The 22,485-nt window shown below is 38.0% G+C and overlaps 1 protein-coding gene across 2 annotated transcripts in view; it reads left to right on the top strand.

Annotated features, from left to right (window-relative positions):
• The first annotated feature begins 857 nt into the window (after positions 1–857).
• ITGB1 (integrin subunit beta 1) overlaps positions 858–22,485 on the top strand; it is a 25,550-nt gene continuing 3,922 nt past the window's right edge. Inside the window, exons 1-15 of one of the 2 annotated variants that reach the window (XM_035902415.1) lie at positions 858–925; positions 1,169–1,254; positions 2,739–2,967; positions 5,021–5,191; positions 5,504–5,742; positions 7,086–7,241; positions 8,228–8,323; positions 9,232–9,321; positions 10,037–10,177; positions 10,308–10,510; positions 11,551–11,789; positions 13,261–13,483; positions 14,717–14,949; positions 17,042–17,208; positions 18,066–18,374. In XM_035902415.1, the coding sequence (XP_035758308.1) occupies positions 2,814–2,967; positions 5,021–5,191; positions 5,504–5,742; positions 7,086–7,241; positions 8,228–8,323; positions 9,232–9,321; positions 10,037–10,177; positions 10,308–10,510; positions 11,551–11,789; positions 13,261–13,483; positions 14,717–14,949; positions 17,042–17,208; positions 18,066–18,140 (2,187 nt within the window). In that variant the 5' untranslated portion in view covers positions 858–925; positions 1,169–1,254; positions 2,739–2,813 and the 3' untranslated portion in view covers positions 18,141–18,374. Of the gene's footprint in view, positions 926–1,168; positions 1,255–2,738; positions 2,968–5,020; positions 5,192–5,503; positions 5,743–7,085; positions 7,242–8,227; positions 8,324–9,231; positions 9,322–10,036; positions 10,178–10,307; positions 10,511–11,550; positions 11,790–13,260; positions 13,484–14,716; positions 14,950–17,041; positions 17,209–18,065; positions 18,375–22,485 lie in introns of those variants that run through there. The other variant, XM_009647028.2, reaches the window with a different exon arrangement.

The following is a 22,485-nucleotide window of genomic DNA, read 5'->3' as shown; positions in this document are numbered from 1 at the left end:
ACTTATTTACAGAACGTAATCCTAATTCTGGAGCACTAAATGAAGTCTCACTAATGGTTAGGGAAAATGACAAGTCAGTAACCTTAAATTGTGGTTTATAAGCGTTCAAATCTTGTCTCATAAAGCATATAGATTATACAGTTTGTATGTATTCTGCTAGGCTTTCATTAAGATTTATAGCACTGGGCAAAGGGTAGAGTGGTTTTTTTCTTTAGTAAAGATGGTACCCATTAGTTCTCTGTTGTCTAAAGAAGAAAAAAGGGGCTGAGTTTATATCAGGGATGATTTGTGTTACATATTATGAGAGGAAATTTCTAGTTTGGGAGTATAAGGTGCGAAGTTAGGCTGTAAAACGCCCTTTGAAGATTCCAAGGAAAATATTTTGGAAGGGGCCTTGAAGTTTATCTTAAAACAGAGACTTGAATAGAGAAGCTCTATTTTCATCTTGTATTTCTGTGGTACCTTTATTTAGAAGTCTCTCTCTGATAACATTCAGAGCATAAATATTTTATTAATCTATTAAGATGTAAATAGATTGGTTGGTTTCTTCCCCACCCCAACTGAACAGCATTCCCAAATTTCCCATAGCTTGCTGGTTTGCCTAACATAGAGTATTTAAAAATAATTTAAGAAGCTACACTGTTTGATGTCTTCTAAATACAAAGTTTAGCCCACAAATGTGGTTGTATTAGAGCAAAACTGTCCATCCGGTTGGTACAACTAAGATCACTTGATTTGCATCTGCTCCATGTTCCTTGTCTCCTCTGAAACGTTTGTATTTCTATGCAACCTTCTTTTTTTTTGTTTATTGTTACAATAAATCATACAACTTGGTCTTCTGATTATGTATTTCAGATTAATTTAAAATTGCTCACATGGGCTGGTGTCCTCTATTGCTTGGTTTGGAATGGATTTGCTCAGCAAGGTAAGTCACTTGATGTCATTACAGTAGTTTAATGTTGCTTTAAAAGTATATATATTTAGCAGTTATTTATGTAGATAAATATATCATTGTTAGACAAGTGCTAATGGCAATATGTCAATCGTACCTCATGTTAATAAACTGTTTGTAGTTAAAACTTAGTTTACAAATCCAGAATGAAACAAGCTAAAATTCTACTGTTGTTAGCACCTTTTTATAAATTGACTGATTTGTATTCTTTCCTAGGTGGAAGTGACTGCATAAAAGCTAATGCAAAATCATGTGGAGAATGTATACAAGCAGGACCAAACTGTGGTTGGTGTAAAAAAACAGTAAGTGTTGCAAACTTCTTTTTAAGGTTTGTTTTTTCTCCCTTGGTTTCAAACTTTAGTAAATACTTTAAATGTATAGAAATGCCTGTTGTTATTAATAATAGTTTCCTGTAGCTCTTCAATTTGGTATTTATTTGTACTTGAAAATTCAGATAGTATGATTTTCCTGATGTCCTGGTTTGAGTAGAATTGCTTTTCACAATGTATTTACTTCTACTTTTCTAAATCATAGCCTGTAGGGTCTGTATACACTTGTCTCAGTTATTTAAAATCATTCCAGCATGGAATCTGTCTGGGTATGCTTAATTATATTCTTTGACAGTGACATTAGAGTAAGAGGTAATTTTAGACAGACATAGGTGGAGTAGGGGAAGAGATTGAAGGTTTTCTCCTATAAAAGAAAGATGTTCAAATTTTAGTTTTCTGTGGTTGGTAGACTTGGGGGGGTAGAAGATTGGATTGTGTGGTGGGTTATTTGTTTCAATAGGAAACATAAACCAAGTGCTTTCTTATGTAATTAAAAATTACAATCAGGAAATGCAAAATGTAAGATAATCTTGAATTGTGTGACTTAACCAGTATGTGCTGAAGTGTCTTCAGGTTAGAAACAGAAGAAAACGTGTTCTACAGCTGCTCTTCAGTTTGTTAAAGAAAACCTGGAAATTTTCCTGTTTCTTGACAGAAGATGATAATGCATATTCATTTCTATATAGCACCTACTTATGATCCCCCAAACCACCTTATAAACTTTAAACATTTTATTAAACTCACTAACTTAAAATTTGGACTTCAGCTGTCAGATTTGTTGTAGGTCGTAGTCATCAAGAAATGACAAGCTTTAAGAAAATACTCATTTTTATGCATATTTTGGGGGAAAAGAAATCAGAATTGACGAGTTTCTCGATTAGAAGCCTTATTTATTCATATTTGAGGTTAGAGCTTTCTTTAGGTTTGAAGTAGTGGTAATTTGTTGTTCAGAAAGAAGTTACATATTGGTTTTGCTTATGGATCTTACTTTCAAATTGGATTTCCCCAAAATAAAAGAGTTGTCATCTGTCTTTCCCCTGCTCTGTCAGCATATTGCCATTATTTTGTTGTGGAGTACCAAGGTATGCTTACATAATCTTTAATTAAAGCCTTTTAAAAAAAAAAAAAAGTTAAAAGGGAGGGTAGTTTCCAAGTAGGCTGTACAAATAGGTTCACGTTATTGACAACTACATGAAGATGAGAGCTTTTTTCACTTCATCTTGCTTACAGCTTATAAACAGGTAAGTATAAGTAGATGCAAACTCCCAGACTAAACAGTAGTTACTGATTTATTTAGTAGAATTTAACATCCTACTAACATTTCAGGACTGTGTGTTTTATTACTGAACTTTAAAAAGAAAAAAAATTGGAGTCATTGTAAAAAGTGTTGTTGTGGGTAGAGTACAACAAATTGCAGATCACTGTAAACTTGATGCTTTTTTGCCTGTGTTTTCTAGGACTTTTTGCAAGAAGGGGAACCAACATCTGCCCGATGTGATGACTTGGCAGCACTAAAGAGTAAAGGCTGTCCTATGGAAGACATAGAAAATCCCAGAGGTAGCAAACAGGTGCTTGAAGACAAAGAAGTAACAAATCGTAAGATAGGTGGTGCACACAAAGAGAAGCTGAAACCAGAGGCCATTACACAGATCCAGCCACAAAAATTAGTACTGAAACTAAGAGTTGGTAAGAAGAGTTTCATTCTGGTCTTCGGATGATTTTTCTGTCACTACCGCATCTGCATTTTTTGTTTTGAATGTGTAGCCGTTTTGTTACAGAAACTACTATTGTTCAGATAACCTGAATGGTAGTAGAGCCATTCAGGGCAGCCCCAAGCGTTCTGATTCTCTGAATACCATTTGATTTTTATGAAAAGTTCCATGTTATCACTTGTTCCGAATAGAATTTGTGAGAAAATAGATACGACATGAATTGCTACATAATCAGGAAGGTGAATTGTTTTGTTCTTGGTATTTTGTAGCTGATTTTGTACAGTGTGTCATCTTAGAATGAAAGTAGAGGAGTGTGCAAAAACTTAGAGAAGTTCTGAGAGCATTTCCTTTTCCTTGAAGTAGTGCTGTTGCCTCAAGTCAGAGTGTCTGAAATGAATGGGTTTGTAGTTATGCGGCAAGATTTTTGGATGCTACGTAAAATACTTCCCAGAGGCTAAAGATGTAGACAGAGGACTACAGTAATGAGAACAAAGTAGTTGTGTACCACTTGCAGACCCTGAAGAAAACTTTATTTCATTCAAATAGAGGGGGTGGGCAAAACAGGCTAGTAGCTCATACAGTACCTGAGTGAGCATCATGGAAATAGTCCTTAAGGAGAGTTCCTAGGTACTGCAGACGCATTCAACAGCTACCTTGTATTTACCTGGAATAAGAACCTCTACTTGGGGCCAGCTGCCTCATAGTGATTGCCTTAAATGCCAGATGATCTGAAGAAGCTTAGCATGAGGAAGAGAGGAGACAAAAAGAATGAGTTATTTTGCAGTTTTGGTGTTGCCCCTGTTTATTTCTAATGTGACCCTTTTTCAGCTTCAAACCAAATTATTGTCCGTCTGATACAGAAGTGTCTTCATCAGAACATATGAGGAACCTGGACAACCAGAAGCTAATTACCCAAAAGATTATTACTCTGTTTATAAGCACTTCTCTTTGTCCTAAGCTCTCTGATGAGGGGCTGTGTGCTTGCAGAGGGGGATACTTGCTTTCTGTATACGCTCTCTTAAACAGTAGCTAAGGAAAATCTAAAGCTTTTAGGGTTTGGTTTTGTTTGGGGTGTGTGTGGGTTTTTTGGTTTTTGGGGTTTTGGGGTTGTTGTTGTTCGGGGTTTGGGGTTGGGGTGGGGTTTTCTTTGTGAAAACCATGCTGCATAGCTGCGTGATCCATATTCTGTTCACTTTGCCCATCTAATGGTTTCCCCAGTTTGCTAATTTTGCTCATATTAAGTATATGTTTGCTAATTATTAAGCAGACTTAAGCAGCATCATTATCACCATTTAACTTCAGTGACTGAGGGGGTAAGGGGGAAAAAACTTGTAACTTTATTCCTAATTTCATATATAGTAGGCAAAAGAACACTTTTCCATTTTTCTGGGGTGGGGGCGTGCAGTTCTTCTGCCAGTGTCTTTCAACATCAGAGTGAGACTAAACACTTCTGTTGGCAAAACTCAGGGTCTGGGCTTAGAATTGCAACAAATATAACTTGCCATTCTCTTACCTCCATTTCTGTTCTCTCAGCCTGCATTTGACGCAAAGTAACTTGAAGTATTCTGTCCAGAACTAATTTTTCTTTTATAAACCTATTAAACAATGTGTCGGGTTTTTTTAAGCTAAACCCTGCAAATTTTTGGAGTCATCTTGGATGCAAATAGATATTGAAAATTTGTGCTATTGCATCTTACAGGAACCTTGTTAAAATTATTGCAAATGTGAAGATTTAAAATTGCAGCAACTAAGAGAGGCTTGATTTTTGGCAGGCTAGTATTTTCTATGGGGAGATAGAATACCTTGGAAATATGAAGTTGGCCATTTCAAAGAAATACCTCTTGAAATGTTTTTCATTGTAATTTGATGTTAAGCTTTTCAGTTAACAGAAAAAAAAAAAATCACTCGCCTCTAGTTCGAAACCTCCATCAGTATTTCAAAGACTTACTTTAAAAAGGTGTTTTTCTTGCCAGTGCAGTTGTGGAATTTTTAATGGTCTCTTATTTGTTGTTTAATCTCTGAAACAGGGGAACCCCAAACATTTTCATTAAAATTTAAGAGAGCTGAAGACTACCCCATTGACCTTTATTATCTTATGGACCTGTCTTATTCTATGAAAGATGATTTAGAGAATGTGAAAAATCTTGGAACGGCTCTGATGGAAGAAATGGAAAAAATAACTTCAGACTTTCGAATTGGTAAGAAAGATTTGCCTATTCTAAAAAAAAAAAAAATTCAAGTTTCCTCCCTGATGTTTTTCACATGATTATGTATTAAGAGTAAATTTTTTTTTTAAAATCAGCAGTATTACTCTACTGTATTATTCTAATACGTACGACCTGTTGAGGAACATGAATACTTGGTGTTGATGGAGAAAGTGGAATGTAAAAAAAGTATGAGAGCTATTTCTGACGTCAGTTTGGCTATAATGCATTTGCATTCTATTGTGTCATAATATAAATAAGAGACTTCCATCTTGAACTTACAGGGGTTTTATTGTTCTGTCTTAGGCTTTGGTTCTTTTGTGGAGAAAACTGTGATGCCGTATATAAGTACGACACCAGCCAAACTCAGAAATCCTTGTACAGGTGACCAGAACTGTACAAGTCCATTTAGCTATAAAAATGTGCTGAGCCTTACCAGCGAAGGAAATAGATTCAATGAACTTGTAGGTAAACAGCACATTTCTGGGAATTTAGATTCTCCTGAAGGTGGATTTGATGCAATAATGCAGGTTGCAGTTTGTGGGGTAAGTGTGTATTAGTTTTCTTTACTGTTCTATTAAATGACATTGTCTGAATACAGCCTTAGTGTTTTATGGTGTTGACATTTGAACATCTCAAGCTAGCAAGACAAGATAGGCTAGGCAGACTGCATGGATACATGCATTTGTCTTTTGTCTCGCCTCTAGTGAGCAAATGAAACTGGGAAATGTGAAAGCGTTGATTAGAGGTCATGTTCACAGCAGATAGATGCATTCCAAAGACAAAGTTTTTAAAGTTTGCTGCAAAAGAAGAGTCAAATTCTGCTCAAAAGTGTATGAATCCTGAGTAAGCAACTATTCTCTAATTATTTCAAAGTTTTATATGCTTATTGTAGTTGTTGTTTCAGAATAGTTTGAATTGTAACTTCTACTACCTTCTCAGAAGTAGATGGAAACCTGGTTATTGTTAATTTCTGAAGATCTGATCTACATCACTGCATCTTCTTTGACGTTTCCATAATCTGACAGGCCATTCTATGCACCTGTACAACATGGACTCCCAAAAAAGTGATATCCGAGTTTATTGCTTTGTTACCATATTGGTTTAGCTGTTGATCAATGGATGAGGACTTTCTGAAACAATCTGGCATCTTGTTTTAAAAGTGCAGTGCTAATCATAAGATGTCTAGGGATTTTTTGTTGTGTTTTTTTTTATTTTTGATGGTAACTGGTATTTATGTGACACTTTTAGATGGTCTTCTCTCTTTAAATTAACTAGGGCTTCAACTCAGTTGAAGAATTTAAAAAAATAGGAAAGGGCAAGTTACAGAATTAGGCCCTGCAGTTGTAGGCCAGGATGCTTGTGGGACAGTGAAAAAGGGCAGTCCTCTGGCAAGCACTATTCTGGGTACAAATCTGTACTAGATTGGCAAAGCCTGATGATTCTTCAGAGCCTAACACTGGGCAAGCCATAATCTTCCAGTTCCAGATCACAGCAGTGCTCTGCACACTATCATTGCCCTCTGTGCTTGGGCCGCATGGTAGTGACGTAGAAGTGGACTTGGCTTTAAAGACGTGCCCCGTTTCTAAAATTCTGCCTCTCTTCAGATACTCTAGTGAGAACTGAACAGACCAAAGTACATCTCGAAAAGAATGTTTCTTGCCTTTGGTGAAAAACCTGCAGCAGATGTTTTGGAGCAGACATGTAATTAAATGCAAGTGCTTTTAAGGTTTGAGTGAACAATATGATCTCCAGGGTGACACTTCTGCAGTATGGCTTCTCCTAAGTCTGTCTACTTTTTCATGCATTTATCTCTCAAGTGTTGGTCATCAATGCTATAAAATAAATCAATGTAAAATACCAAAAATCCATTTGTTCATTTCCCAAGGAACGAATTGGCTGGAGAAATGTTACAAGACTGTTGGTGTTTTCCACGGATGCTGGATTTCACTTTGCAGGAGATGGTAAACTTGGTGGAATTGTTTTACCAAATGATGGGAAATGTCATCTGGAAAATGATATGTATACAATGAGCCACTATTACGTAAGTCTTTACATCATCTTCTAGGGAAATTAGTATTTTGTGATGCTTAAACTCAAAAAAAACCTTATTAGGTCATTTGGTATAGGTTCAGGCTGCTACATCTTTGGAACTTGACCCATTTACCTCTGTATTGCATCAAGTGACTTAAGCTTAACTGAAGCAAATGTACAAGAATTAATCCAGTCGTAATTGGAAAATTTCAAGAAATGGCAACTTTCACACTGTGATTTGTGTTGTTGGATTTTTAACCTTTTTGATAACTAATAATCCTGCTTGTCCACTGGCAAACTGGTGGCTCTGTCCCATTATTTTATCATTCTGCTAGTCCTGGTGTTCAGAAGTATTTTACTACTGTAAAAATACTGTAAAATAGCTCCTTGGCCAGTTATTTTTTTAAGGCTACTTGAAATTTTGTGATCAAAGTTTATGGTAAAAGCATGCTTAACGGCACTGCCTTTATGGTTTATTGATAGGTAGATCTCAGACTCCAGGGGAAAAGAAAGACATTTACTGAATGGGGTACACACGATAAGCTTTACAAAGTTTGTGTGTTCATATGTTCCTAAAGTGAAATGAGTATTGTTCAATGAAAACCTAAAAATTAATTCAGTTTTATTTCATCTTTTCTTTATGAAACAGTGCAAAAGGTAGTGGTTTTCACTGAGATAAGTCATATGGAAAACTACAGAAGGTAATTTTCTGAGAACATTGAGATTAGGGATTTAACCTGGAGACTTCAAGTGGCAGGCAATACGATAATGTTATTGTGAAAAAACACCTATCTTCATGGGGCATATATGGACTCTTTGCAATGCATGTTTGTTTTCAGAGGTTGTTTTGCTTCAGAACTGTGACGTAAGCTGGCTAGGTAGAAGTCTTATGTATGTTTCTAAAAGTGATTTGTATTTATGATGTCAAAGTCTTTCTGATTGTTTTCTAGCAATGTGTCCCAAATTTGAATTGCATTTTATGCTTGATTTTTATAGGATTATCCCTCTATTGCTCATCTGGTACAGAAACTTAGTGAGAACAATATTCAGACAATCTTTGCTGTTACTGAAGAGTTTCAGGCAGTTTATAAGGTAAAGATAAATAACACATTTCTGGTCTCTGTACTTATTTTCCCTGCAAGTACTACGACTGACTCAGACTTGCTGTGAAGTCATTAAAATTGTTTGATTTGAAATTAAAATAATTATGGAAGTACGTGATTGTGGAAGCAATATTTTGCTACTCATGTTTTTATTTTTAAGCCTTTTTTACCTGTTCAAATTGATACTGAGTGCGTGTGTAATTTCCAGGGAGAAAGTGCCCCCTCCTCCTTGCCCTTCTTCATACTTTATAGGCAGGAGGAAGTAGAGAACATACTTGCAGTGCTGATTTTTATGAACATTTTTACAGCAAAATAGCTGAGGGGGGTGTGGACGCTGAATCAAGAGACACACTTATGAAAGAACGTATTTTGTCCTTTGGTGGTCTATTTATATTCCTGATGTTTAAAATTAACTAAACTACTGGATGTGATTGTGAAATAGGAAATGACTGTGTAAAGGAGATGCATGTTTTTCCACGTTTTAACCTAGCAAGAACATTTGGGTGGAGTTTTTTTAACTATATTCAAGTTGTGAGTTTTTTTCATTTTCGTTGGAAATCATCTTTTATCTGCCTATCTTTAATGCACCAGAAGCATGGTGGTTCTTTAAGATCTTGACAATGTATGTGATCAACTTGTACAAGATAAGAACTTGGTATTCTATTAGAAAATGTAACCTGAAAATGCAAAGAAGAAAAGGCTGGATATTGGTTTACGTTGGTAGTGCTGTGCATAACCTCAAAACTCGTGAAGATCACTGGCAACACTGTAGCCTTGGTTTTTGAAGTATTTGATTTTGACTAGTTAATCCACTAAAGCATTGTATCACCATGCAGATATTTATAGTACAAATTATGCTTTGGTTTAAAACTGTAATTTTCCTTTTACTTTTGAAAGGAATTGAAAAATCTGATACCAAAATCAGCAGTGGGAACATTGTCTTCAAACTCCAGCAATGTGATTCAGCTAATCATTGATGCATACAATGTAAGTTCAGGTTTTGTTTGGTTTGTAGTAATTTTTCTTGCTTCTAAGTTATTATCAGTTTTTCAGGCAGATACTCCAAGGTGGATTTCATTTTTTTTCCTACAAAATAGGAAGGAAATATACTAAACTCTAAATATACTGACATTGCAGTAAAGCCATATTGGATGTTGAGACACTACGGCAATAAGAGGTTAGATGACTAGAAAGACGCTCTAAAAGCCACTTAACTTCTTTGTAATTGTGTTTTATCATCCATGTTTTCCCTTTTAAAAAATAAAAGTCCACAACCAAAACCCACACTTTTTCTTCAGCATCTTCAGTTCTTGCCTTCCTTCCATGTGGAAGTGAAAAGGGCCATTTTGCAACCTCTTGACCCCAAAGAAAATGTCTCCATCAACCTCAGGGACTCCTGGGTTTGGCCTCAAAATATTTTCTTCACAGCTGTGTTGTGTAAATGAGATCCATTTCTCCTTTGGAGTACACGGGGCAAACAAGTGCCTCTGACATCTGTGGAGACCTGCCCTGACCCTGCGTAACAGGGTTCAGCTGTGAGAGGGGCTCACCATGGCGTGACTGTGGGCAGCCCTGGGCTGGGGTTTCTCAGCATGTTGGAATTTACATAATTCCAGTGTGCCCATGGGGTTGGTGCTTAGGCTGTGCGTAGCAAAATGCTTATGTGACTTAGTTCGAAGTTAGCTAATAACTATTGGTTTAGTCCCTTTCTTCAGAGGTTATCCTGGAAAACAGTAAACTGCCAAAAGGAGTGACGATCAGTTATAAGTCTTTCTGCAAGAATGGAGTGAATGACACACAAGAAGATGGACGGAAATGTTCTAACATTTCAATTGGAGATGAGGTAACTTAGACTATATATATGTGCTGCTACTCAAATATTCATTTAAAATGTCCAACACGCGGTATTTTTTTAATAGTACAGAAAAAAACTCCTTTTATTAATGTGGCACTCCGTTTATTTTTCTTTGCAGGTTAAGTTTGAGATTAATGTAACAGCTAATGAATGTCCAAAGAAAGGACAAAATGAAACAATTAAAATTAAACCACTGGGATTCACTGAAGAAGTGGAAATTCAACTCCAGTTCATCTGTGAATGTCAGTGTCAAAGTGAGGGAGAACCTAACAGTCCAGCCTGCCACGAAGGAAACGGAACATTTGAATGTGGTGCATGCAGGTAAATAGACATCTTTTTTCAAAAGGGAAATATGAGCAAGACCTCAACAAGACCTTTGTATTCTCTAATTAGGGATTGTTTTGTTTTGGTGTTTTTTAAGTGAAAGGACAAGAATTACTGTCACAGACCTCTTTCTTTTAGGTTATTGTGACATGCTGTCTTATCTCTGCAAATAATCCATATGCTGGAAATCATAGTATTGATCATTAGACTGGCACTATGGTACAAGTTGGAATTCGAATTGGCCTTGAGTCAGTCCTTTTAATGATACAGGTCTTACTGCTTTTTCTGTGTCTTTATTTAATTTTGAGGTCCATGTAATACAGAAAAACTATAGATTTATGGAACAAAAAGAATGGGATTAATCTGTGATAGATAGAAAGAGTTATTAAGCTTGGTATTGCTGTCACTGGTGTCCCCATGGTTTCACACAGGGGAGAACAGGCCCATGAGTAAGAACAGCCTTTTCCTTTTGCAACAATAGCAGTTTCCTGATGGAAGCATTGTCTCTGATTGAAGCCCCACAACAGTTCGTCAATCACTGCTGGGAACAAGAACAACCTCCATTTGTTCATCGATATTTTAACCTTGATAACGAGAAGTGCTGATCCCCGAAGATCTCTGCTCAGCAGCTCTGCAGATCATTTACTCTCCTGCGTAATTGCTGCTCATGGGAAGTCTTTTCACTGAAAGATGGCAGCAACTACAGTGAACAGTCACTGGCACTTAAAAATAATTATTGTTCTGTCACGTGAGAGAGGGTTTAATAGCGGTTATGTGGCAATTTAGTTAGAGGTGGTGACACCTAGTTTCTCACCTGGAATGAGTAATCAGCATAGGAGCAATTCAGTCCCGTTTGCTCCTGCAGCTTCAAGAATGGCTACGTAGATGTCAGCTGGAAATCTCGTCTGAAGTTTAACTCGCAATATGCCTTGAGGGAATAGTCACTTTCACTCCCGTTCTTTGTGCTATTTTTGCAATCTTTTTATTGTATGACTTTTAATTAAGTTTATATTTTCAGTCATGATTTTACCTTGCAGATGTAACGAAGGACGTATTGGAAGACTATGTGAATGTAGTACAGATGAAGTAAATAGTGAGGATATGGATGCTTACTGCAGGAGGGAGAACAGTACAGAAATATGCAGTAACAATGGAGAATGCATCTGTGGACAATGTGTATGCAAGAAAAGAGAAAACACCAATGAAGTGTATTCTGGCAAATACTGTGAATGTGATAACTTCAACTGTGATCGATCAAATGGTTTGATTTGTGGAGGTGAGAAACCACTTCAGTGTTTTCTGCAGGCAAAACTGGCCAGCAGTTTACAAGTCTGTCAACACTACCCTGTAGAGTATTGATGCTTAGTTTATAGAACGTAGCTACTTGATAACAAGAGAAGAGAATATCCATAGATTTAGTGATTGAAAATGTCTGTTAATAAAGCAGCTGTCTGTGATCAGTGTGTTAATACACATCTCGCCTTCCTTGAATCACAGCACCAAGAAGGGTGTAAAGTGAACTTGACTTCTGCTGTTTATTACAGAATTACCCTCAGGTATTATAGTAAAGAATGCTGAGACAACTGGCCTGAGATTATGTTATACTGGCTCAGTGTAAGCACTGCATCAGTAAAAAGAGATAATGACCTCAGCTTACTTGTAATAGTGAGTGCTTGACAAGATACCAGTGAGATGCTATCTTGAGACTATTCTGAAAGGTAAGTGAAGATTAGAACATGCAAGATCCAGAAAAACACCTTAAGTGCTTGAAACAAGACTTATGGCAGTTAATTCCCCAAATGAAAAGCAATTTAGAAAATCCTCTAGCAGCCAGAGTCTAAATTATTTTGCTGCATGTATTTTTGTCCTGTAACTTCCCTAGGCTGCTTTGCACATGGAAGTACCCGATAGGAGTGTAACTACTACCTCAACTTTGACTGAGATACAAAAATAAAGCAGAGAAGCCACTAAGCTTTAACTGAATTAGGAGAATACCTCAGCTGTCTGATTTGCTCAGAATACACCTATTGCTCACCAGCTCCACAAAGGATAGGGAGCGGTGGTGGTGGTGTTCCAGAATATATGGTGACAGATAAGTATTGACCTAAACACTTTCTTCTCAGTGGAGAAGGATAGTTGTAGCCAAAGATCTTTCCATTTAATCCAAATCACCCTTCTGTAAATACCTGTATCGTGTTTCCCATGTAGGGAGTAGGAGGAACATAAAGTTTGGTTGGGTGGATGAGGTCAGAAGTACAGCAGCTGAATGGTGGTGTTCTAGGGAGCCAAAGGTGTTGTATTTCTCTGTGTTGTGAAGTCTGAATTACTGCATTCCTCACCTTTTTAGGTGTTGCTTTATAAAGTTACATAGTGATAGATACGAAGACAGTAATGATCAATTCATCTATATTATGTATAAAATTGTGAACTGAAGCAGTGCTGTAATGCTCTCCACCCAGGAGATACAGCCATCACATTATGCTGTTCTTGAGCAGTTTCCCTAGTCTTATTTTGTTTATGAAAGGAAATCCAAATGTAGGAGAATGGGAAAAGAGGAGGAACGCCTGTAAGTAGTTTTTCAAGGAGCTAAAATTTATATTTAGCTCTTAATTCATTAGTGTCTTCATTATCGCTACACTGGGGTCTTCTTTTCCCTGTATCTATGCTGAGAGGGTGAACATCTATTTCTTACTGTCACAAATGTTATGTTAGACTTCATTTCACTGAAATATCTTTTCAATGCACAGGAAATGGTATCTGCAAATGCCGAGTGTGCGAGTGTTTCCCCAACTTCACTGGCAGCGCGTGCGATTGTTCTTTGGATATTTTGCCATGTATGGCATCTAACGGGCAGATTTGCAATGGAAGAGGAACATGCGAATGTGGGACCTGTAATTGTACAGATCCCAAATTCCAAGGCCCCACATGTGAAATGTGTCAGACTTGCCTCGGTGTCTGTGCAGAGCACAAGTAAGTACCTAGAAAACCAGGTCCAAGCTTCTATGCATTTGAGTTTGTGATATTTGCATGTGCAGAATTTTTAAAATGAGGCTTTTGATCCTGTGCTTTATTCTACCCTGAAATGTAGGGACATCGTATCATACCATCCCCTTAGAGAGTAAAAGTTGTTGGGTCAGAATCGATAGTTAAAAGCAAAACATTATTAATATAGTATTTTGATTGCTTCCAGGTAGGCTGTTTCTTAAATTCTTTCCCTGCTGTTTTTCGTTGGGCACAGAAACATGTACATTATGTTAAATCAGTTTCAACCATTCAGACTGACTTGGCCAGGCTACAGCTTTCCCCTGCTTCACGTATGATTATCAACAGCCAGCCTTCTGCAGAGCTGGCGGGAACATAGGTCTATAACATGACAGGCTGTAAAGCCCCATCATCTTGACCTTTTGAAATTAATGTAACAAAAGCATATGTATACTGTGCAATTTCCAGAATGGTTCAGAATCAGCCAAGTTTTTGCTTAAAACTTTTATTCTGAAACACTATTGAAAAAGTCAAACTATACTGACAGTCAAAAACTAAACCTAGATTTGTGGGGGCCAATGAAATTTGCATCCCTGCCCTTGAAAATCCATGTTTTTGGAAACCAAGCATTTTCTGCATGGAAACTTTGAAATAAGTTTATGATTAGTGGCTGAGCTGATTCCTGGCTTTGTGCAGCTGACTTCAAGGTTTTCTCTCAGCACAGTCTTTTTAGTACAAAAATCCTGCTCAGTCTGCTTTTTTCAGTGAGTTATTCGGAGTAAAATCCTACTGCAAAGCTTGTCACTCAGTTTGTTCTTTTTAACTTGTCTGCCTCTCAGATACTGTTTCACCATAAGTATTCTGTTCCTACACTGCCTTCTCTGAGAGTATTAGTTTTCCAGGTGGAGGTGTTGAGAAAGTTTTAACCTTATTTCCTTTCAGACATTTAGGTAATTTTTACTTTCTGTCCTTGAAGCTTGTGGGTCATCCAGGGAAAGAAGAATTTATTAAAGGGGGGGGTTGTTAATTACAAGGTACATAAATGTTCTGGCTGGTAAAAAGCTGTGTCTTGCTTTATTTTTTTCCTGGCCTTTGTGGCAAAAGGGTTGGTTTTGTTGGGGTTTTTTCCCGTGTTTTCTCCTTTACGTTTCTTTAGATTAAATGCTAGGAATCTTTTGTGAATATATTGAAAAGCATTGCTTCTGATTTGTACTTCCACAGGGACTGTGTTCAATGTCGTGCTTTCAATAAGGGAGAAAAGAAGGAAACATGTTCTCAGGAATGTATGCATTTCAACATGACACAGGTAGAAAGTCGAGACAAGCTGCCGCAGCCCGGACAGCCCGATCCATTGTCTCACTGCAAAGAGAAGGATGTTGATGACTGCTGGTTCTACTTCACGTACTCTGTCAACTCAAATGGTGAAGCCAATGTCCACGTGGTAGAGACCCCAGGTATGAGCATGATGTTGCCTACTCTCCCTTCATTTTTGTTGTTAATTCATGCAGTTGCGTACTTCAAAGTAGCACTGGTTGATTTGCATGAGTTGGATGCATTTGGAAATAGGTACCTATTGCCTGAGTGAGAGTTGTGGATGTCTGGAACTTGAGTGGCTCTAGAAAAACGTAAGTCTCTCTAGCTCTAGTTTTTTAAAACCTTTAGGCGGACAGAAACAGGGTATGTTTTTTAAAAATAAGAAGTCAATCAGATATTTATATTTGTTAAAGAATTTCATGTTTCTACTTGACATACTTCGCAGGCTTCTTTTACTTGTCCTGTAGCAAGTCCTAGCTATCTAAATTATGATAATTTTTTTTTTTTGACTGGGCTTGTGCTACTTGTTAGAAACAATGGTGTCTGTGGGGGTTTGTTGCTTTTTTCCTTTTCGTTTTCTTAATAATATGGGACCAGTCTTAGACAAAAAAAAACACCACGGAATTGTGTACTGTGATGCAAACTGCTTAAATTATTTCATGCTGGAAGCCTTTGCTTCTACTTAACTGAGGTACCTTCAAGAATAGATCTGAAAAGCTTTTTGCTTAGTTAACCTTAATAGTCAACCATTCTTGATTTTGTTCAATCTTCTCATACGAAAAAGAGGGAACAATTCTATAGCTCGATCAGTAATTTACCATTTATTTACCAAATATTGTTAGTTTGAATCACTGGATATTGCATCTAACAGTGCAAAACTTCTGCATTTGTACATTAGCAATGTGTGGTGTCCTGATTTTTATAAGCCTGATACAAAACACACACCTTACTTGTGTGTTGAAAGGTTTTGTGCTGTATTCTACTCAAGGAATTTTCAGAATTGATCATTTGGGTGGTCATCGCTTCAGTGCTTAGTGTCTCTTAGAATAAATACCACTTCAAGTTGGAATGTTTTAAATTATCTAAAAATGTATTCCAAAATATAGAGGAGGACCTTGAGCCCTGTTGTCTTTTAAGACAAGTCAACACATGGCCTACACTTTTGGGGTCTGACCTTTTCTTCATGAATAAACTTCTGTTGCCTCAGTTAAGAGCTGAATCAAGCCTTCATGCACCCGGAGGCACCTTAATTTTGTACCATACAAGTGCTGAAAGGAACGAGCTCTGATCAGGAGAGTTGTATTCGGTGGAGCTGGTACTTGTTCCTTACTGGTTCCCGAGGAATTCCTGCCATGTCCCTTCCCACTTCCCTCACTCCTGCAGAGGCAGCTACCAAGATTAAGAGTCTGCAGTTTGGGGGGAAGCAGTGTTCCTATTGACAGCACAGGAGTTGCATTTATTTGCTTCTGACTCCTTCAGTCTGTGCTTGGAGGTCTGCAAAAGCCCTTGTTCAGTTTGTGATTATTAAGAGAAGAGTTGGGTTTTATTTTGGAGGATTCTTATTTCTGTGTTGGTCACCTTAAATAATTTTGCAAACACTTTTTCAAACACTTAATTCACTTATTTTGAAAGTACACGGTATTTTTATCCGAAGCAGATGTGCCTTTTTTTTTTTTTTAAATTTTATTTCAGCAGGGTTCAATTCCCAAGATGAGGAAATACCCTAAAAAAAGTATGTCTCAGAAGCAAAGCTATTTGTTATCTCTATATAGTAGCTACTAACAATAGCAGCCTTCGGGGTTAAAATGAGGAACACCCCTTTTCTGTAATGCTGTTGATAGAGTATGTGGGGACTGTGTTGCTAACCTGTGTTTGTACTGCTGGTTTATCCCTTTGACTTGGAACTCATGCATGTATAAAATACAGTTGCTAGTTATTTTACTCTAATACTCTAGATGAACAGCTTAAGGGGTTAGCAGCATGTAGACTTTATCATCAGAACATGAATTTTCTATTGCTAAGATTAAACACAAATTAGAAGGATAAAAATAAGCTGGAATGTTACAGGAAGTACGCATTCCAAAACTTCCATTATTTGAAAGGAAAACGGTATTGGCATATCTCTGATTTTCATAATACTGGCTTCAGTACAAAATAAAATTTTAAAAGCATCTGGATATGCATTACCTTTACTATTTTGTAAAATCATGCTTCCCTCGCTTTGTTCCCTAGAATGCCCCAGCGGCCCTGACATCATTCCCATCGTAGCTGGTGTGGTTGCTGGAATTGTTCTTATTGGACTTGCATTATTATTGATTTGGAAACTACTAATGATCATTCATGACAGAAGAGAATTTGCTAAATTTGAAAAGGAGAAGATGAATGCCAAGTGGGATGCGGTAAGTGAAGAGGCTTTTATCTGTGTAAAAGCTACAGAAGTTGAGGAAGAATAGAAGGTTTTTGTTCGCATGCCTTAAATATTTCGAATTGTATTCCTGCCTTTTGGCCTATGGAGGAACAGAAATATCCTTATTTTAAGCTGACTTTAAAACATGTTATGTGTTACCACTAGCCAAAAAAAAAACCAACCCCAACCAACAACAAAAACAAAACTCAGCCCTCTTTGAGAAGTACTTCTTGGGCTAGAAATGCAGGTGGTAACTTCAGTTAAAATAAAATCTCAGAGAGAAAACGCGGTGGTGACAAACAGTTCAGCTCTGCAGTTCTACCACACTTTACAACATACTACTAAAATGTTTATTAGAAGATGAGTCACTTTTGTATAAACTGAAGAAGAAAATTTTACATTTATGAAAGAGATCTTGTAAATGCTCATACAGGTTTAGGTGGGAGACTTCAATAACTGGTCACAAAATCATGGCTGGTATTGGTTTGTTGAAATCTTCCCAACCCGTTGTCAATGGAAAAGTATGCCAGAAAAGCAAGCCTATGGTTTTACACAGGCTGTAGGGTTGCTGCCTCTGGGAAGTTTCAGGAATCTGCTACTCAAAACCCCTTCGCTACATTTCTGTGGAAGTCAACACCCACATATGTTGATGAGAGAATAATTTTTTAAAATCTCCCAGGAAGTCTTTTGTTTTTATTTAAGAAAATTAATTAATTCTGTGCTGGAAAAAAATACTACTGATACTTTTCTTTACATATACCATGATTTTTTTTTTGGTGGTAGTTGAGAATGTTACTCTTCTTTTTTTCCTGTTGAATTATTCGACATTGACCATTTCTTTTACTTCAGCAAGAAAATCCAATATACAAGAGCCCTATTAACAATTTCAAGAATCCAAACTATGGACGTAAAGCTGGTCTCTAAATCTCAGTTTGTATCTTCTTTCATTTTCTTGCCTTTTTTTTTCCCTTGCATGTCACTTCAAACTCACTGTGTGCCACAGTTAATCACAGTTTGAGCCTTGTTCAGTTTATCTTCTGCTGCTTTGATTCTGGGGTTTTAAAGAATGCAGCTTGAAAATTTGTAACTTGTTTTGACAGCAAGATTGCTTATTTACTAATACTGCCAGAACTGGCTTAAACTACTTTTGAGTGGCTTTTTTTTTTTCTTGGCTGGGGGGGTGGTGGTGGGATAAGTATGTGGATATATAATAGAACAGCTGTTAGAATTGAAGAAGCTCTTTGGACTGCGGAGAAAGACAGCGTTCAGGGGAGGGTTGGTCTGTTTCCTCAAATCAGCAGTCAGTTTGCTTAAAGTTGATCTGTTTGCAAAGCTAGTTTAGATATTCCTCAGATATCCCAGCCTGTAAATATCACTGTTTTTATTAGAGTAACTCTGGGAACATTCCAAGTAGCATTCCAAATTTTTTTTCCCCCCACTGCTTTGGCTTATTAACCAACTATAGAACTAGCCTGTATTTAAAGTGTGAAATGCGTATACTCTACTGACTTGATAATTAAATACGCATCTTATTTTTTCCAACCCTGTTTCTGTTGAAACTGGCAGTATCACAGTCCTTTTATAGCCCAGCCAGCTTGGGGGAATCCATAGAGTAAAACATTAGTAAGAGAAGAGGAAATGTTCTGGTCCCTGCCAGATGCATTTTCCACCAGTTTCTTAGTCCCTCCAAAACTCTGCCTGAACACCTCATTTCTCTTTGGAAATGCTGACTTCAGAACCAGCAGTACGCAGAAGAGCAAGTCAGCAAAGCAGAAGTGACGGGTATCTTCTGTAGTCTTTGAGGTTGCACTTCCTTGAATGCTTAGGTGTTCCCCTCCTTCCCCGGGATCCCCAGCTGCTGGGGAAGGAGTGGCAAGGAGAGGATGAGATGGGGAATGGATATCAGAAGAGTGTTGAGAGATAAGAAGTGTAGAGATCAGATTGGAGGGAGAGGAATGAAGAAGTCGGGAAGGCAGCACATCCCTTTGAATATGCAGGGGCTTTTTTCAGGAGCCAGTGGAAGGGAAGGAGCTGTATCTCTAATTTTATTCTGTCCGCTGTCACCCTTTTTCAGTGTTGCACTTGAAAGATTTCATAAAGGAAAGTGAGGGGAGAAAGCAGGAATTATGGCTATTTAAGCTCTTGTCTGTTCTCACTGTGACAACAATTTCAAATACTTTGTCTCGTGTTCCAAGCCCTTCCCTGATGAGGGGTACTTTCCTTTTTCTCTTTGCAATAATTTCGCTTTGCAGTGTGTCCAAAATTGATTGTAATAATGTTCATTTTGCTTGCCACACCGGCCACATCTACCTCCTTTCCATTTTTCTTCTCAGAGGTGATTATTCTGGGGAGGAAATGGAGTTCTTGTTCCTCTCTAACATTTCACATCATCCATCTGGTTAAGTCTCTGCTACCTTCTCTTCTGCTGCTCACTCAATTGCATACTTTGTTGCATGCAGGACAAGGATCTAACAGACCATACAGTGTGTCATTTCCATCTTGTGCTCTCATTCTCTACCCCATGACTCTTTCAGGTTCTAATGTCCCTCAGTGCTGCCCTTTCTCCTCAAAACGTACTTCTTGCAGAAAGCTTGCCTCTTGTCTAAATGGAGGGATTGACTTCTGGCCTTTCTGTTTCACTCACTGCAAGGATTAAAAGTATGAAAGAGCGTGGGGTTTTTAAACAGGACTTTATCCTTTTTGTTATTCACAGAAATATATCAGAACTTTGGGGAGAGCGGGAGGGGTAGGTTTAGCTTTATTGGCCACTGAAAAGGAGATCGGTATTGGCAGAATAGGTGACCCACAGGAATTAAAAGAAGGAAATCCTCCTTTCCCCTACAACTAAGATTTTCTGAGGTTTTTAGATCGTGGAAGTAACCTTTCATTTAGGTGAAGAAAGAGTTGTCTTGTATTGCCCAGGCAAGAAAGTCATCTGAAATCCCGTTACAAGCAAACGACACTGCAGTAAATTCCCTTCAGGTGTATACGTACGTATACAGTAAAATAAACTGTGTGCAGTTTGTGTGACCCTTTCCCCTCCTGCACAGCGGTCACACACACACACACACACGTGGCTTGGTAACTGCAGTGAGTAAACTGCAGCACCACGAAGCTCGTCACGGACCAGGCGCCCCGAATACTTCACCAGTCCTGGTCTGGGGTGATGCGAATGAGTTGCTGCCATGGTATCCTTGCAGCTGATGCTCAAGTGAGCTAGGTTGAACCGAGTTCAATTTGTCCTTGGCCTGCAGCACAGCTGCTGCCTCAGTGTCCGTTCACCTCTGTCTTCACTGCCTGTCTGGTTTAGATCTGTGCCATTAAGAGAGTATTTACTTAACAGCAGGCGAGCTGCTTGCGTCTAGTCTTCCAGTCACGGTAGGTGACGCCCTCTGTCGTCAGTATTGCCCTTAACCTTGGCCTTTGCTTCATCCTCTGATGCAATTGCCCGGTTCACAGGTTGACAAATGACTAGTTTTATATTACTGTAAAAATAATGATGGATATTAATAAGAGCTGAAAACAGTAAGAACCAGCTCTTGAACAATATATGTGGATTAATTTAAATATTCTATAATCACTTAGGACTTAAACCCACTATTAAAGGTAGTTTAAGTGACTGTTGAAAACAGTAAGTCCATGGAGAAAAAAGGAATAAGAAGGTTAATCAAACATCCTATATAATAGGTTTGTCTGTATGCAACACTAGACTGTTACCCTCTGAACAGCCCGGTCTGGTTGAAAATGAATACTGTTGCAAGAACATAGCTCTTTATTCTCTGCTGAATAATTTTTAAAAATACCTCCATCTTTATTTTAATAGATTTCACTTGATACTGTATATAGTAATTGTTAATTTTTATTTTGGTTTAAGCGCACATGGTGTTTTCATTTACAGGGGCATGTGGCAAAAGTGTTTTCCCTAACTTTGCGTGCTTAAACCAGTGTATTCTCTGCAGTGGTGTAAAGAAAATGGGTTTATTTGAGAACAGTGGCATTTGTCCAAGACAGCAAGTTTGGAATACCACGTTGCAGTGGCCGGTTAAAAATCTGGAATGCTGCTAAACTGTGAAAATCTGTACCATGTGCCAGCTATGAGGGGCCCTGAGAGTGGCCAGAGTCGTGTTGGACTAGTGGGCATTTAGTTGCTACTTCCATGTTAGTTTTAGCGATAAGCTCTCTGTAGAAGACCTCGCCGGGCCGGGGCTGAGACACAGTGATGGAGTATGGCTGGAAAGGCCGGGCTGTCGCTGCCCACCTAACGGAAGGTGGCAGGGGAGGGCTTGCAAATCCATTGGGCGCCTGTGTCGTGGCTGTAGGCAGCAGAGCCTCAAGAGCCGTTTAGCTGATCAAAAGTAAGGTTGGGTTAAGCTGAATAGTTCCGTGTTGACTAAATCTCCATTGTTTGTCATGGGAACTGAGACACTCAACTGACATGGGGAGACACTGAGTTAAGGGCCTTACTCAGTGACAGAAGTCCCGCTGTGTGCTTCTGAGAGTTCCTGGGATCTTAAAATGCAAGTACAAGGGAAAACAGAACAGCATTTCAATTTCTTTGTAAATAGGGCTTATGCTAAAAAAAGGGCATGTACATTTCAAATTCCGATTTCTCTTGAAAAAGCAGTATAGTAAAAAATGTCCACTCTTAGTACACAAATTACATTTTAAACCTGATTCCAAATTCAAATTAATTGTATGAACAGCACCTTGCAGACGTCCAAGTTTTAGTCCTAACCTTTAGACCGATTCCTACGCTGTCTGATACAAGTTATCTCTCTTTTACAAACAAGAAAATGTGAACGTACACCTCCCTGGATGTGCCAGGGTAGTCTGTCTGTAAGGCGTTGAAGGTTACACACACGGCATAACAAGTGCTGTGGGATGCCTCGCTGCTGAAAAGCTGTGCAGTACCTTCTGGTCTGCATGTGGCACAGCCTGTGAAGCTTACAGACTTTCTCTGCGTTACAGACTTTACTGATTTATATTTTTAAGAATTCTTCATTAAAACTTGTGTAGGAAACAAACAAGATACAATGCCAGGAAATCTGAGGCATAATGAGATACTTCAGTTACAGGCTAAATCCCTCATCCCTGGATGTTTTTCTTGTTTCATTTACATCTTACTATTGCAAAGCTTGTTATTAAAAATAATTGGTGGGGGGTAATTTTGCATGGATTAATTTGTCTGGCTGAGAACTGGCCACAACACTGCATTGCCATGATTTTTAAAAAAAAAAAAAAAAAAAAAAAAAAAAAAAAAACTTTCTCT

The sequence above is a fragment of the Egretta garzetta genome, unplaced genomic scaffold (assembly GCF_000687185.1).
Source record: "Egretta garzetta isolate BGI_Z169 unplaced genomic scaffold, ASM68718v1 scaffold369, whole genome shotgun sequence".
In the NCBI taxonomy this organism is placed as follows: domain Eukaryota; kingdom Metazoa; phylum Chordata; class Aves; order Pelecaniformes; family Ardeidae; genus Egretta; species Egretta garzetta.
Note: the sequence above shows the minus strand (reverse complement) of the source record. Positions and strands in the feature narration are given on the sequence as shown.